This window comes from Miscanthus floridulus, chromosome 8, assembly GCF_019320115.1.
Source record: "Miscanthus floridulus cultivar M001 chromosome 8, ASM1932011v1, whole genome shotgun sequence".
Lineage (NCBI taxonomy): Eukaryota > Viridiplantae > Streptophyta > Magnoliopsida > Poales > Poaceae > Miscanthus > Miscanthus floridulus.
The window spans coordinates 151,283,448-151,297,376 of record NC_089587.1 but is presented as its reverse complement, the minus strand read 5'-3'; the positions used below and the strand labels follow the sequence as shown (position 1 = coordinate 151,297,376).

Genomic DNA, 13,929 nt, shown 5'->3' with positions numbered 1-13,929 from the left:
TATTATCAGCCAAGCCGAGATTACCGGATATGCTGGGAAGTGGCAAAATGTTGGGCGGTTTTCCTGTGAAATCACCTGGAACCTGGCCCTTTTGGCCTTTTTCACTCGCCGCTGCTCTGTTCACAAGAGACACCGGCGTACAACTCTGTAAAAGCGAGGCTAAAAAAAAAAAAACTCTGTAAAAGCGAGCACGCCAGAACTGGAGAGAAAGAAAGAGTGGAAAAGAAGCAAGCAGGTGACGTCTTTTTCCACGGTCACCCTCTGTCTGCTTGCTCGGCCAGGCCACCGGTGGTTAGAGGGGGCATCAGCTGCAGGCTCAAGCAAAGCGTGCTCTCTGAATTTTTAACCCTGGCACTGCCACACAAACAATGCGTGATCTTATTCCTTCTCTCTCTGCTAAAGCACTGTTACCACTATTAATCTAGAGCTTTAAAACAGGCTCCAAGCCCTGCCTTTCTCTTGGCTTTATACACTTCACCTCTCAATCACTCTCTCTCTCTCTCTCTCTCTCTCTCTCTCTCTCCAGCCTAATGATGTGAGATCCGTATACGAATCACACATATACACTCAGCTTAGCTGTTCATGACGCTGGTGCTGGTGATCAGATTCTATTCCTCCCCTCCCCCCTAGCTACCACCACGGCTGCCCTGTGCTCTGCTGTTGCTCACAGTGACCAACACCGACACACCGACTGCTTCTTCCCTCCCAATCCCCGTCCCGGTTCGGAGCTGCAGAGACCGCCTGCGACAGCCGGAGCAATGCTGGGAGCCAGACCGAAGTAAGCATCGATCTCTCTGGCTCTGCGCGACAATTCTTTTCTTTTTTTTCGGCTGCAGATCCTGGTAGGTCGCGTGGTCCGGTTCTTGATCTGAGCAAAAAATTTGGTTCTTGGAACGCAGATCTGCGGCGGCAGAGAGGAAGAGCGGCAAGACCACGCCGCCGACGCCCAAGGGCGGCAGCAGGCCGAGCAAGCCGGGCCCCGCCAAGCCGGCCAATGGCACTCCGCCGCAGGCGCCTCGCGCCGCCGATAGGTCCCCTGGGTCGGCGGACAAGCCGCCGTCGGGCGAACGCCGCACGCCCAAGGTCTTCGCCCGCCTCAGCACGCCGCCTGCAGAGGTACGAGTCTCTTTTGATTCGTCATCAGTGTCGCTTGATCTTGCTTGGTGCCGTTTGGGTTGTTTGGATGTGACTAATCCCGTTGGAATGGCTGCAGAAGCAAAGCAGCGCCGTGAAGCAGTCTCACGAACTGCAGGCGCAGCTCGCCGCGGTTCAGGAGGAGCTGAAGAGGGCAAAGGAGCAGCTGGCGGAGAAGGAGAAGGAGAAGGTCCAGGCACTTGAGGAGCTGGAGGATGCCAAGCGGCTGGCCGACGAGGCCAATGCGAACCTGCTGGTCGCGCTCGCAGCGCGGAAGAAGGCGGAGGAGGCCTCCGAGACCGAGATGTTCCGCGCGGTCGAGCTGGAGCAGACGAGCATCGAGTCCATGCAGAGGAAGGAGGAGGAGCTGCAGAGGAAGCTGGAGAGCATGCGGAGCCAGCAGGAGTCAGATGCTACCGCGCTGCGGTCCACAGTGGAGCAGCTCGGGAAGGCTAGGTATGAGCTCGCTGATGCGATCGATGCCAAGAACTTGGCCCTTAATCAGGTGGATGATGCTATCCGGCTCAATGAAGTGAATGCTCATAAGGTGGAGGTCCTCAACACAGAGGTTGCTCGCCTGAAAGAACTGCTTGACATTGAGCTGGAGAGCAAAGAGAGAGAAGGCGCTGAGCAAATCATGAGGCTTGAGGCGGAGGTCTCTACACTGAAGATTGAGCTCCAGAAGGCAAAGGATGCTGAAGAGAAGGTATCTGAGTTGGGGTATGTGATTGAAGCGCTGAGAGTTGATGCTGCCAATGCTATGAAGGCCAGAGCAGAGGCAGAGGAGCTAGCTGATGAATGGAAGCAAAAGGCTGAAATTCTGGAAATTAAATTGGAGGCAGCCAACCAGTCTTACATGTTGAAGGTTGATTCCTTGAACTCGGTGATGAAAGAATTGGATGCAGCAAGCACCTTGCTTTCGGAGAAAGAGTCTGAACTTTCTGACCTTCAGAACAAGTTGCAGGCTTTGGAAGAAGAGGTAGCTAGGCAGAATGAAGATATTATTGTGTCTAATGAGCGCCTTGATGTTGCTGAGAAAGAAGCATTTGAACTGAGGGAAGAGATCAATGAGCTTCAGTCAAAGCTCCAAGCACTGGAAGAAGAGAAGATGGATGCTATTAACAATGAGAACAATGCAAGTTCACAAATTGAATCAATATGTGAAGAGAAGGAGAGGCTGGCTAAGGAACTAGAAACTAGCAAAGATGAGTATGAGAAAGTTAAGAAGGCTATGGAAGATCTAGCCTCAGCGTTGCATGAAATGTCTGGTGAGGCAAGAGAGGCACGGGAGAGGTACCTGAACAAACAAGAAGAGATTGAGCGTGCCAAGGCACAAATAGAGGAGCTCAACATGAATCTCAAGAACACCCAGGAGAACTATGAAGTGATGCTTGATGAAGCAAACTACGAGAGAGTCTGCTTGAAGAAGACGGTGGAGCGAATGGAGGCAGAAGCGAAGAATACATCTGAGGAGTGGCAATCCAAAGAGGTCAGCTTTGTGAGCTCCATCAAAAAGTCAGAAGAAGAAATTGGTACAATGAGAGTTGAGATGGATAAGGTGGTAGAGAAGGTGCAAGACTGCGAAAATAGAAATGCTGAGCTGGAGGAGAAGCTGAAGGAGCTGGAAGCTCAGGTAGAGGAAGCGAGCATAGCCAAGGATGAAGCCAAAGCTGAAGCTTTGAGCTGGAAAGAAAAGCTGCTAGACAAAGAGAATGAATTGCGGAACATAAAACAGGAGAATGATGAGCTACAGGTCAAAGAATCGAATGCTTCAGAGAAGCTGAAGGAGCTATCTTCCGTGCTTGGCAATGCTAAAGTGCTAAATGGAACAGGTCCAAAAGATGAGAATGACAAGGGAAATACGAAGGATGATGATCCTGTAGTGATCGCTACAAAGATGTGGGAGAACAGCAAGGTCACTGAGTACAATCTATCTACAGAGAAGGAGAAAGACGGTGAATCAGAATTTGATCTGGAGTCCAACAAGGGAGACGCTGCCTCTGATGGCCACAGGTTGTCCATAGACAACAGGGTGAACAACAGCACGAAGCTGGCAATCAAGCTGCAGCAACCGAAGAAGCCTTTGATGAAGAAATTTGGTGGTTTGTTGAAGAAGAAAAGCCAGCATTAGAACAAATCGAACCATCTCAAAGAACAAAAAATGGATGACTATTTCTCTAGGTTCATCTTCACTTTGGTTCAGCAGAACTGCAGGTTTCGCCGTAAAGATAATAGTATAAGAAGTTTCAGAAGAGAACAGAAGGGTGATGTATTTGCTTCCCTTTTTCTGTTTATTTTCTTATATTGTGCATGTTTTGAGGAGCATTGATATTGATACTCTAGTCCATGTATTTCTTCGCCTGCTGGGGTAATGTTAATGTAAAGGGACGTGGGATTTGGATTCATTTGTTCCCGTATATACTTCACAGCATTTGTGAGTGTAAAATATCTGTAGCAGGACCAAGATGGAGCTGCACTTCCTCTGTCTTGTTGACTTCAATTGAGTCCAGTGTGAGGGTCTGTGGACAGTGGATGTCAATGTACTTGAGCTATTTATTGTGTCCGCGTATCTCTCCAGCTATTTTGTGTCCGCGTATCTCTCCGACCTCCTGAATGGAAGGTCAGTACAGCCTGCAGTCCGGCGGCAATCCGGCATCACTGCATCTGCATAAATGATAGCCCTGCGCCTCACATGTCTGCATGCACACGGCAATGGAATTCATAAGCCGTTTGGTTCCGCTTTCTTGGCAGCAAGTTTTCTGTCCTCAAGTCCTCAACCGCATTGCTGGCTGCCTGGCTTATGATGAACTCCCAGTTGGTGTTGGTCTGTGCTGCGCATCGAAGAACTCTGAATTTCGCCATGCGCGAGCTGTCTCTTCCTAAACCGCATCGCAGGAGGGACGGACGAGCGACACGGCTGAGAGGGTGGAAGACATGTGCGAGCGGGGCCTATTTTTTCAGTGGAAACATGTGGATGTCTGACAGCTGTGCACGGAATCAAGAAGCGGTTGTTGTAGGGTTCAAAGCTCAGAGCTCACGCGTGGCATGTCTCATTCAGATTTGCGTTCTTGCCGGCGCAGCGTCTTAAGAAAACACTCCGACCGTAGAGGATATCCCCATTACCCAGGACGTGTGCTGCGACGACATTACCCATGATGCCAGGACCACCCTCCCTGTGGACAATGTCGGGAAGAAAACACTGCATTTGCCCACACAATCTGCAGATAGTAGTATGTGCCACTGTTAAAATGCCTCGATCACTTCCGTGCCCTGCTATTGCTATCCGCTTGCATAGTAAATACTACTGAGATATGGCATTTATCTTGGGACAGTCCTGAAATCTCAGGGGGGGCATCACGTTCTTCCAGCTGAATCTACCGAGACAGCAAGGTACAGGGACATTACGAACATGGGCAGAGAATCAGCATTGGACAGAGACAGGTACTGGCTAATGAACGAGAAAGCCGTGAAACAAAGGAGGATTGCGTTTGCGTACGCACGTGTGAGAGTAAAGGATTGGCCAGCAGGCCCATCAATCAGTATACGTACGCGAGGCGAGGATTGTGTCACATGACATGCTGTAGCCTGTAACTGCAACCCAGGACAAGAATCACCTTCCCCGCAAGGAAGCGGCAGGTGGCCGCCTGGCCTGGAGACAGCTCGCGCACCGACGTGCAGGTGCGGCGCGGCCGACGGCCGTGCTTGTGCAGTTGTGCAGGACACAGCAGGAGGCGAGGCGTGCGCCGTGCGCGCACCGGGTGGACGGCCGCTGCACGTTCCAACGGAATCCCCGCACGGCGCTGCAGGAGAAAGCGGCCACCCGCCGCGTGGGATCATCGTCCGTGGCCACTGCCCGCGATTCCTGCCCGTTTCCGCCGTGGACGCGGGGAGGCGATTGTTGGATTGGATGGCTTCTGTTGCGGAAACGCCGAAACAGGCTGCCGCCGTCGCTCGCCCGCTGGTGCTGCATGTCGTGTTTTCGCTTCGGCCCATGGAGACCCCCAAAATAAAGAACTGGGCTAGTTGGCGGAGGCCGGGGAGAGTCGAACTCCTGCTTCTCACAGGCCCAAGTGTTCTGTTGGGCCTTCGTTGGGGGGAGTTATAGATGGTCAACGGGCCGGCACGGCACGGCACGGGCCCGTGCCAGACCCGGCACGATGCCATCGGGCCGGCACGTCACGCTGTGCCCTATGGGCCGTGCCTCTCAGGCACGCGGGCCTGGCCTTCGGCAGGCACGGCACTATGAGCCACTTTTCGTGTGGGGCCGGCCCGATGAGCACGGCCTTTTTAGCAGGACGGGCCGGCCCGTGGCCCACCAAATGCCAACAGAGAGAGAGAGAGGGGGCGGGGAGGGGGTGCAGCCACCGCGGGAGGTGGCGGCGGCCGCCCCGCCGGCGCGCTCGCAGCTCACCCTAAGGCGCTCGGTGCTAGATCCGTGGCGACGGACAGCGAGCTCGAGGATGCCGCACTCGCCGAAGATCTGGCCGCAGGGGGCGGAATGGAGCGTTGAGGAGGTGGAGGTCAACGCCGCCGTGGAGGAGGCCGGGGCGCGGGGGGGCGTGGAGCCGAGAGGGGCGTCACCACCTTCCATGGCGAGGCAGGACTGCGGGAGGGGAGCCGCTGCCGTCGCGCTCACCAAGGCTTGAGGGAGAAGGAGGCTCGAGGGAGGAGGGGAGCCTCCATCGTGATGCTCAGCCTGGGAAAGAGAGGGGGAATCGAGGGACGAGGAGGCGGCGCGGTGCTCGCGACTAGGGGAGGCGCGGGGAACGGAAGGCGAGCGAGGCGCGCGTTGCGAGTGTGGCGCGGGCGCACGGTGGGGAGGGAGGGGGTCGGTGGGGAAGTTAGGGTTAGGAATAGTATTGAGCTGGGAAGTAGGGATTCTTAACAAGCCAGGCACCGGGCCTCCCCTAAATTACGGGCCATGCCGTGCCAGCCCACGTGCCTAGGGTAAGGCCCAAGCACGGCCTGCTCCCTCGAGCCGTGCCAGCCCAGGCCCGCTGGCCACCGGGCCTCACTGTGCTTGGGCCAGGCCAAAAAAGCGGGCTTCGTGTCGGGCTGCGTGCCCATATATAGGGTGAGTGAGGATGCTGCTGATATTTTTCATAAAAAAAGATGCTGCTGATACTATTCGTGAGGACCAAGGAGGTCCAATCACGACAGCTGAGGCACCCGACACGTCAACGCGTAAACCGTGGACACAATGCCACACACCACCCCTGTGGCTACTGGCTGTGCTGGCTCGTGGCTAGGATTGGAGCATGGATGCCTCGTCAGCAGCCAGCGGCTTTCGGAGCGCCACCAACCCCCTTGCCGGGGAGGTCCACGGTATCATGACACATCGTCGTCCATGCCATTGCACGGCTCAAGAGGTCCCAACAAAGAGGTGGGCGAACATATGCGTTACCAACCATAACCAACGCACTATCGTCAACATATAGATATTGCCTCCTCTGAATAGCTATGAATGAACACTGATCACACATCTATATGAAATAAAGCAAGATCGAGAATGACGGGCCACTTGCATCCCGTGTCGCGTCCGAACAAACGCAAAATCTCCACAGACCCACACGCAAACGCACAGGATACACTAAACTGAAGAAACATTTCACAGGCATACGACAACACAGCAAACGTTCATCAATGAATCACTGAATCGGCTGTATTGATTGAGTCTGGCTAACGTGTGCAAGATACATACAATCAGTGAAACCTTCCATCTAAACAATGTAAAACACAGCAACCGAAGGAGGCCTGTTCCCAGCCCGTTTTGCCAGCAAGATTCACGACGAGAGGTGATCATGAGATATCCGATCCCTTCTACGAAATCAGCACAAAAGTGGAGACAGACTGGGGGCCCTCGCCATGTTCGTGGTGGGTTCTATTTGATCCAGGGTCTCGGAGCCGCCACCAAACGCTGGACTTTTGTATGTACATACAGGAGAGGAGAGCTGGGGCGGCGTGTAAGTGATCAGTTGGTGCTAGCGGCCATGTCTGATGCCCTGCTTGGCGTCTCGTTCTTTCCCAGCAACGTTGGCGTCACCGAAACAAGCCCGATCAGGAACAGCACCGCTATCGACTGTGGATCATACAGGTCATTCAACGATCTCAGGTCGCTCAAAGCAATTCCAGCCTAGAAATCAGAAAGGCGAAAGTTAGGATAACCAATTAGCACACACACACACACACGAAGAATGCACTTGAGGGAACGAGTACAGTAGAAGCAGGAATACCCGGACAGTCACATAGGCAGCTGGGATGAGGCCAATGGCTGTCGCCAAGAAGAAAGTATGGTATGGCACACCCACTATAGGTGAAGAAAAATTGATGAAAGTATTGGGCAGTGTTGGGGTGACTCTCAAGAAAAGCATGTAATTCAGCAGCTTCTCTCTTCTTTTTGCAACCTGAAAAAAATTAAAGAGCATTGTTTACTTACTCTTTTCAGTTGTGGGCATTGACATTGTAGATTCAACACTGACATAATATAAACATGAAGCGGCTAAATACTCCTATAAGAACATCAAATCAACGAAGTAGCTGTTCCACATTGGCAGTAAATTGAGAATAAGGCATCATTCCATGTTTGAGCATCATCATAACAGCATGTCAACTAACAATGCACGTCCTGCCGTTACCTGCTTTTGGAAGAACGTGAGCTTGTCTGGCCACAACGAGAAGACCAGTGGTTTCCCTACAAGCTTGGACAGGAAATAACAGCAAGAAGCACCGGCAGTGGCAGCAAAGATCACCAGGGCTAGACCACCGAGCTGCCCAAAGAGGGCCCCGGCAAGCAGGGACATGAAAATGGTCCCTGGGATCATGAACGTCTGCATGAAGATGTACACGGCACAGTAGCCCACCAGCACCTGGATGGTATAGTCACTGGTGTAGCCCTCCAGATGGACACTGCAAGGCAGGCGATCCACTTCCCACAGTTAGAGACATTGGAACTGAAACGTACATAGGGGCTGTATGGTTACTACAGGATCTCCTAAAATTCCTATCACATTGAATGTTTAGACACATGTATGAAGTATTAAATATAGATTAATTACGAAACTAATTGCACAACTTGTGACTAATTTACGAGACGAATCTTTTAAGCCTAATTAGCCCATGATTTGACAACGTGGTGCTACAGTAAACATGTGCTAATGATAGATTAATTAGGCTTAAAAAATTCGTCTCAGAAATTAGCCTCCATCTATATAATTGGTTTTGTAATTAATCTAATTTAATGCTTCTTATTAATATCTAAACATTCGATGTGACATAAATTTTAGGAACGACTAGAGAACCAAACACCCCCATAATCCTACAGCAACATATTGGCAACACTCTGAACTCTGATGTCAAACTGACAAATACTGAATTGTACTACCAGATGATAACTTCGTCATGAAATAAAGTTGCACCATAACTTTACTGCTGAACTGACAAAAAAGAAGTAAAACTGTAGTTTCTGTACTCTACATTTACTGGTGAGTGGTGACCTGACCTTACAAATATCAGCGACTTCAGCATCTGTTAACTTACAAATGATGACAAGGAAGATGTGCTCACGTGTGTACACAAGATTACAACGTGCTTTGTGAGCTAACAGTAATAAACTGAACAGGAAGGCACACATCACAAAACACGCTGTGAACAGGTTCAAACCATATGACAGTTACAGCTGGTCAGAAACCAAATATCGAAAAGAAAGGATTACAAACTCCACCGACTCCGAAAACTACGGAATTTATTACTTTTTTTCAATGAATCAAGGGGACCACACACAGCAAAGTGCATGAACCTACTTGGATTTGGACAACCATGTTATAAATTCACATTCTACCTATATTCTATTGCCGAATAATATAAATTGGCCATATCAAACATGACAAGGAGCACAACAGATCCTTCTTTTGCTTCAAGATACGATTACACTGCCAAATCTACCAATGCAACCCAACAAAGAACAGCTTGAAGATCATATATATCTGTTTGTCTTGCTAGACAATCACGAGTTAATTAGAACGATCGAAGCAGGATTTAGGCCATCTGTTGAGCTTTAAATCACAAAAAGAGCAAAAACAAAACAATTCTAAAATCAAAACAAAAGTGAAAAAATGGCTTGGGCCTTTGGGGGTACCAAATTAGAGCAACTACGAACGGAGAGGGTTGGATTACGTGAGGACTTGGAGCTCCTGGAGGTTGCGGGGCAGCTTGATGAAGCTGTAGTCAGAGCGAGGCATGGAGACGTAGACGCCGGCCAGCCCCGCAGCGAAGACGGCAGCCACGCCGGTGAGCAGCGCCGCCTCCCACACCGGGAACCCGTCGTCCCTCGCCATCTCGTCCTCTTCCTCCTCCCCTCTTCCAACTGCAAACTCTAGCTAGCGTGGTTTGGCCGCTGGGCGAGGTCGCGAGCTTGCGGGGGGAACGAGCTAGAGGCTAGAGGAGAGGGGGGGAAAGGAAAGGGGGAGGGGACAAGAAAAATGGAGACCGCCGTAGTCTTATATTGGACTTCGGTTACGCTTCTCCTCTTTCCTGTCTGGTCGATTTGAGGAAATTGAGAGATTTTGGAATATTCCATCATCATGTTCCTATGATTTCTAGGCAAACAGTTCCGCTGTGTTTTTTGGGCAGAATTTGGTAGGTTTGCACGGTAGGGTTTCCTAAGTGTGTTTTAGCTGTTTGAGTCATGTATCTCAATTTTTAAGACATTTTTATTAAAGTATTAATTCTTCTTTTGGAATTAAAAGTTCTTTGTCCAGTTGTTGCTACTCTATGTTTTTCTTTTTTTTTTCTTTTTATAGTCTTGTCCGACATGATTTCTAATTTTTTTTATATTCAAATCAAAAGAGAAAAAAAATACCTTGCCTAAGAGCATGTGAGCCTAGAGGCACAACCTTTGAAAACACCACAAACATTAGAAACGGTCAAACTAATCGATGAGAATACACAGCCAAATACACCGTCAAAATCACAAAAATCATCTTCACAAAAAAAAATCAACTAATCTTATAGACGTTACGCATCTAGCAGATATATGCACACGGACTCTATGTTACTTTCTGTTTATTTCCTTCAGCTTATTTGGTCCACATATGCCTATACTGTAGTGCGGTGTGTGCCACATTTGTTTGCACTTACATGCCTTCACATCTAACTTGTGGCTGGACACCAAAAGTGCCTAGCAGCTTTCAATTCATTTCCTTCACAAAAAGTTGTCGCAGGTTTCATGTCAAAATCACTTCTTGTGGCGCAAGAAGCGTTCACACTATAATTAAGCTCTTTCTTAGGGAAGTAATTCAGATGGCATCGAATAAGCTCTTTGATCTTGATGCAAGTGAAGAAGAATGCTTGAGATTCCAAGTAAGGGCATTCTCTCCATTATAGAGCTAGGCTAGATAGGACTCAATTTAGATTGACATCCACTAACAGAACTAACCAGCAGACACCGATGAGCTTTCATGCATCTTGATATAACGGGAGTAATAAGCAAGCTTTTTTTTTAGAATTAAGCAAGCTTTATTTTCATGTGTTATCTATATAATATTACTATTGTTATATCTTATAAACACTTAAAATAATCATGTTTTCACATAGAAAATTACACAAAGAACATATATTTTTTATTTTTACACACTTTTAATTATTTAAAACTATTTAATAAGCATAAACCTGAATAAGTGTATAACTCAGTCATACATGATCCAATGAGCATAAAGTTTTTACTGCATCTCAAGCATATAATGATCAATCCACCATAAAAAATTCACCACAATAGAATCATAGAAACTGCAGCTATGAATTAATCACAGAAAAGCATAGACATAAAGCTAGAGCAAAAATTTTATACTAAAGCATACCATATCATATGTTTAATGTGAAGACCCACTCATGTGGAGTCCAACAAAAATCAATTTTTTATTTTATGTTTTTTTAATAATTTACTATTATTTTTTAAAGATTCAGCCAAAATAAATATAAAAGAAAAAAACCATCTAGAGAACCGCGAGGGAGGTCATATATCCTGTTTGAAAAGACAGCGGAGGAGTTATAGCCCCTTTAATTTTTAATTTTTAATTTTTAATTTTCCTGTCCGCTGGTGCTACATGCGTGTTTCCGTTTAGGCCCATGCAGACCCAAAACAAAGAGCAGGGCTAGTTGGTGTAGGCCGGCGCGAGTCGATGCTGCTTGTCAAGGGCCCAAGCGTTCTGTCGGGCCTTCGTCGCGGTGAGGATGCTGATGCTATTGGAACGTGGGGACTGAGGAGGCCCGATCACGAAATTCACGCGATCACTACAGCTGAGGTAGCGACACGTCAACGTGTGAAACGTGCACACAATCACACCTTAGAAAGACACCATTGGTTTTTCTAGACGTTTCAGTAATCTTTCACATTTCCTCTCTAATTTGCCCGAGGCTATAGCAGAGTTGCGGACACCTACGATTTAGCGGCTATGTTGAGCTTCGGGCCTGATACAAAATTCTTTCAAAACATATTTTACTTAAATGGTAGAAGTCAGTGTAATTCTGATGCTAGCATAATGTTATCGGGTTTTTAATTTGCATATGCAGTGTTCAAATAGGCCCTGCTGTTTTTTCATTTTATTTGAATAGACCAACTCTGTATTATGATCCTTACGCTTGTTTGCTCTCTTCCATTGTATTGTGTTATACCATAGTTTGCTCAAGTGATTTGAGAGCTTGTTTGCACGATTTGTCGGACATCCAATCTGTTTTTGCTTTGTGATCTGCAGCTTCCGTTTGTTTCGGTAGATGTCCTGTCGGTGCCACTTAGGCTAGAAGTGGGAGAAGCACGTGTCGTCGTGATTTGGCGGCTGGTGTCTGTCTCATCGTCAGCTGCCTCTCACCTTCTGAGAGTGTGCATCGCGATCGTGGGCTACCTCTCGCTACTCCCTCAGTCTTCCGGTAAATCAATTTCTAGAATCCGTAAAAGTCAAATAATCTTAAGTTTGACTAACTTTACAGAAAAGAGTAAGAACATCTATGACATAAAATAAGTATATTATAAAAATATATTCTATTGTATATCTAATGATACTAATTTAATGTCATAAATCTTGACGTTTTTTTTCTTAGAAATTCAGTTAAAATTTAAAAAGTTTGACTTAAAACAACTTTAGAAATCTATTTATTCAGAGACGGAGAGAGTATTGTCATTGACGAGCAAACCTACAATAGGGTGCATAGTCAGGACTTGGCCCATGATGTTTACGAAGAGCCCATTAATCTTAATGATGGCACCACCTCGTAATAATGAGCGATATCATGCCTAGACGCTTTCGAAATGCTCCCAATAGGACTTTGCAATGACATGCGTCTACTCATTTAAATATTCTTACTGACGAGATAAACCCTCTTGTTGGTCTTATGCAGCTATCCAATAAACTCTCTTGGTTTATTGCATCTATATCCACCAACGACGAAAGCAACCGCAAGATCCTCATGACACTTCAGAAGCCCAAGTGTGACATTGTAGTGTCCATTCTACATAAGAGGGACCTTGACAAGATGGAGGGGGTACGAGTAAACCTGGAAGTGGATTAAGATCCGCGTCCATTAAACCCAATCCAAAAGCGACCCACCTTAAGGAAAGCACCTATCCGATCCAAACCAAAATGCATTTTTGAAACGTCCAACCCAATCCAGTCCACACCGATAGAATCCAGTCCAATCCATTCATCCAAATAATGTCACCGCCGCCGGACTTGCCAGGTGCTCTATGAGGACGCCAGCGGAGGACCTGATGGATCACCTGAGCTTGGTGGCCTATGAGTGCGCCAGCAGCGGGCGGCGGCAGTGGGGGTGGCGCGGGTGGCAAGTACAAGCACTGCATGCGCAACCACGCCGTGGCCATGGGCGGGCAGGCGTTCGACGGCTGCGACGAGTACATGGTGTCGTCGCCGGATTCGCTCAAGTGCGCGGCATGCGGGTGCTGCCGCCTCGCCGCGGGCGCGTTGGCGGCACCGGGCTCGTGCGCACCGCCCGTCTTCTTCCACCCGCCGCACCCGACGCTGCCCGCGCCGCCGCCGCAGCACTTCCACCACCACCACCAGGCCACGCTACAGGCCTTCCTCCGGTTGGTGCCCGTGCCAATGCCAGCGCCACCACACCTCGCGCTGTCGTACCACGCCGTGCCCAACGCCCCTCTGTGGCTCGCGCGCGCCGGCTTTGAGACGCCGCCGCGCCTGGACGACTTCGGCGTCGGCGTCGTGCCCGGGAGCGGCGGGGTTAGCGGGAGCGGCGGCTTCGGTCGAAAGAGGTTCCAGACCAAGTTCACCAAGGAGCAGAAGGAGCGAATGCGCGTGTCAAGGCGCCGTCAGGGAGGTAGCGCCGCTGCCGTCGCGTGCTGTGAAGGCACCGCCAGGGAGAGGCACCGTGAGGAGAGGGTATAGCTAGGCAACGGGCCGGGCCGGCACGGCCCGGCATGGGCCCGGGCCAAGCACGGCCCGCAGGCGGTCGTGCCGGCATGGCACGCCGTGCCTCCCATGCCGTGCCCCTACGGGCGTCGTGCCTGGCCTTCGGCCAAGCACGGCCCTACGGGCCGAAATTCGTGTCGTGCTGGCTCAGGAAGCACGGCCAGAACTGCAGGCCGGGCCGGCCCAAAGCCCGGTGATCGTAAGTCACCCCAAAATTCTTCTCATCCAACTGTTAGCACATATTCATTCATTCAAATTTTAAAATCTCAACTCACAAGTCAAGAACTTCTAAGTCACAAACTGTCAAACTGATCACAGATTCGCAAATTGTCAAACTGTTCAGAAATTCTTCTCTGATTCTAAC

At 49.3% G+C, this 13,929-nt stretch overlaps 2 protein-coding genes and 1 pseudogene across 2 annotated transcripts; 2 read left to right on the top strand and 1 right to left on the bottom strand.

Annotated features, from left to right (window-relative positions):
- Positions 1–477: 477 nt before the first annotated feature.
- Positions 478–3,697, top strand: LOC136473701 (WEB family protein At5g16730, chloroplastic-like). The gene is made up of 3 exons (XM_066471348.1): positions 478–778; positions 900–1,116; positions 1,214–3,697. The coding sequence occupies exons 1-3, from the start codon at positions 759–761 to the stop codon at positions 3,263–3,265; spliced, it is 2,289 nt and encodes a 762-aa protein (XP_066327445.1). The 5' UTR covers positions 478–758; the 3' UTR covers positions 3,266–3,697.
- A 3,073-nt stretch (positions 3,698–6,770) lies between these two features.
- Positions 6,771–9,612, bottom strand: LOC136473700 (uncharacterized membrane protein At4g09580-like). The gene is made up of 4 exons (XM_066471346.1): positions 9,307–9,612; positions 7,770–8,040; positions 7,368–7,538; positions 6,771–7,267 (listed from the first exon to the last, which is right to left on the bottom strand). The coding sequence occupies exons 1-4, from the start codon at positions 9,465–9,467 to the stop codon at positions 7,106–7,108; spliced, it is 765 nt and encodes a 254-aa protein (XP_066327443.1). The 5' UTR covers positions 9,468–9,612; the 3' UTR covers positions 6,771–7,105.
- A 3,256-nt stretch (positions 9,613–12,868) lies between these two features.
- Positions 12,869–13,541, top strand: LOC136470011 (zinc-finger homeodomain protein 8-like; annotated as a pseudogene).
- The last annotated feature ends 388 nt before the right edge of the window (positions 13,542–13,929 follow it).

Excerpts from the sequence above, each read along its gene's own strand:
- LOC136473701 (XM_066471348.1), top strand. The coding sequence starts at position 759 with ATGCTGGGAGCCAGACCGAA. Across the intron at positions 779-899 it reads ATGCTGGGAGCCAGACCGAA|ATCTGCGGCGGCAGAGAGGA; the intron begins GTAAGCATCGAT and ends CTTGGAACGCAG. Across the intron at positions 1,117-1,213 it reads TCAGCACGCCGCCTGCAGAG|AAGCAAAGCAGCGCCGTGAA; the intron begins GTACGAGTCTCT and ends GAATGGCTGCAG.
- LOC136473700 (XM_066471346.1), bottom strand. The coding sequence starts at position 9,467 with ATGGCGAGGGACGACGGGTTCCCGGTGTGGGAGGCGGCGCTGCTCACC. Across the intron at positions 8,041-9,306 it reads CAGGAGCTCCAAGTCCTCAC|TGTCCATCTGGAGGGCTACA; the intron begins GTAATCCAACCC and ends CCTGCCTTGCAG. Across the intron at positions 7,268-7,367 it reads CTGCCTATGTGACTGTCCGG|GCTGGAATTGCTTTGAGCGA; the intron begins GTATTCCTGCTT and ends TCTGATTTCTAG.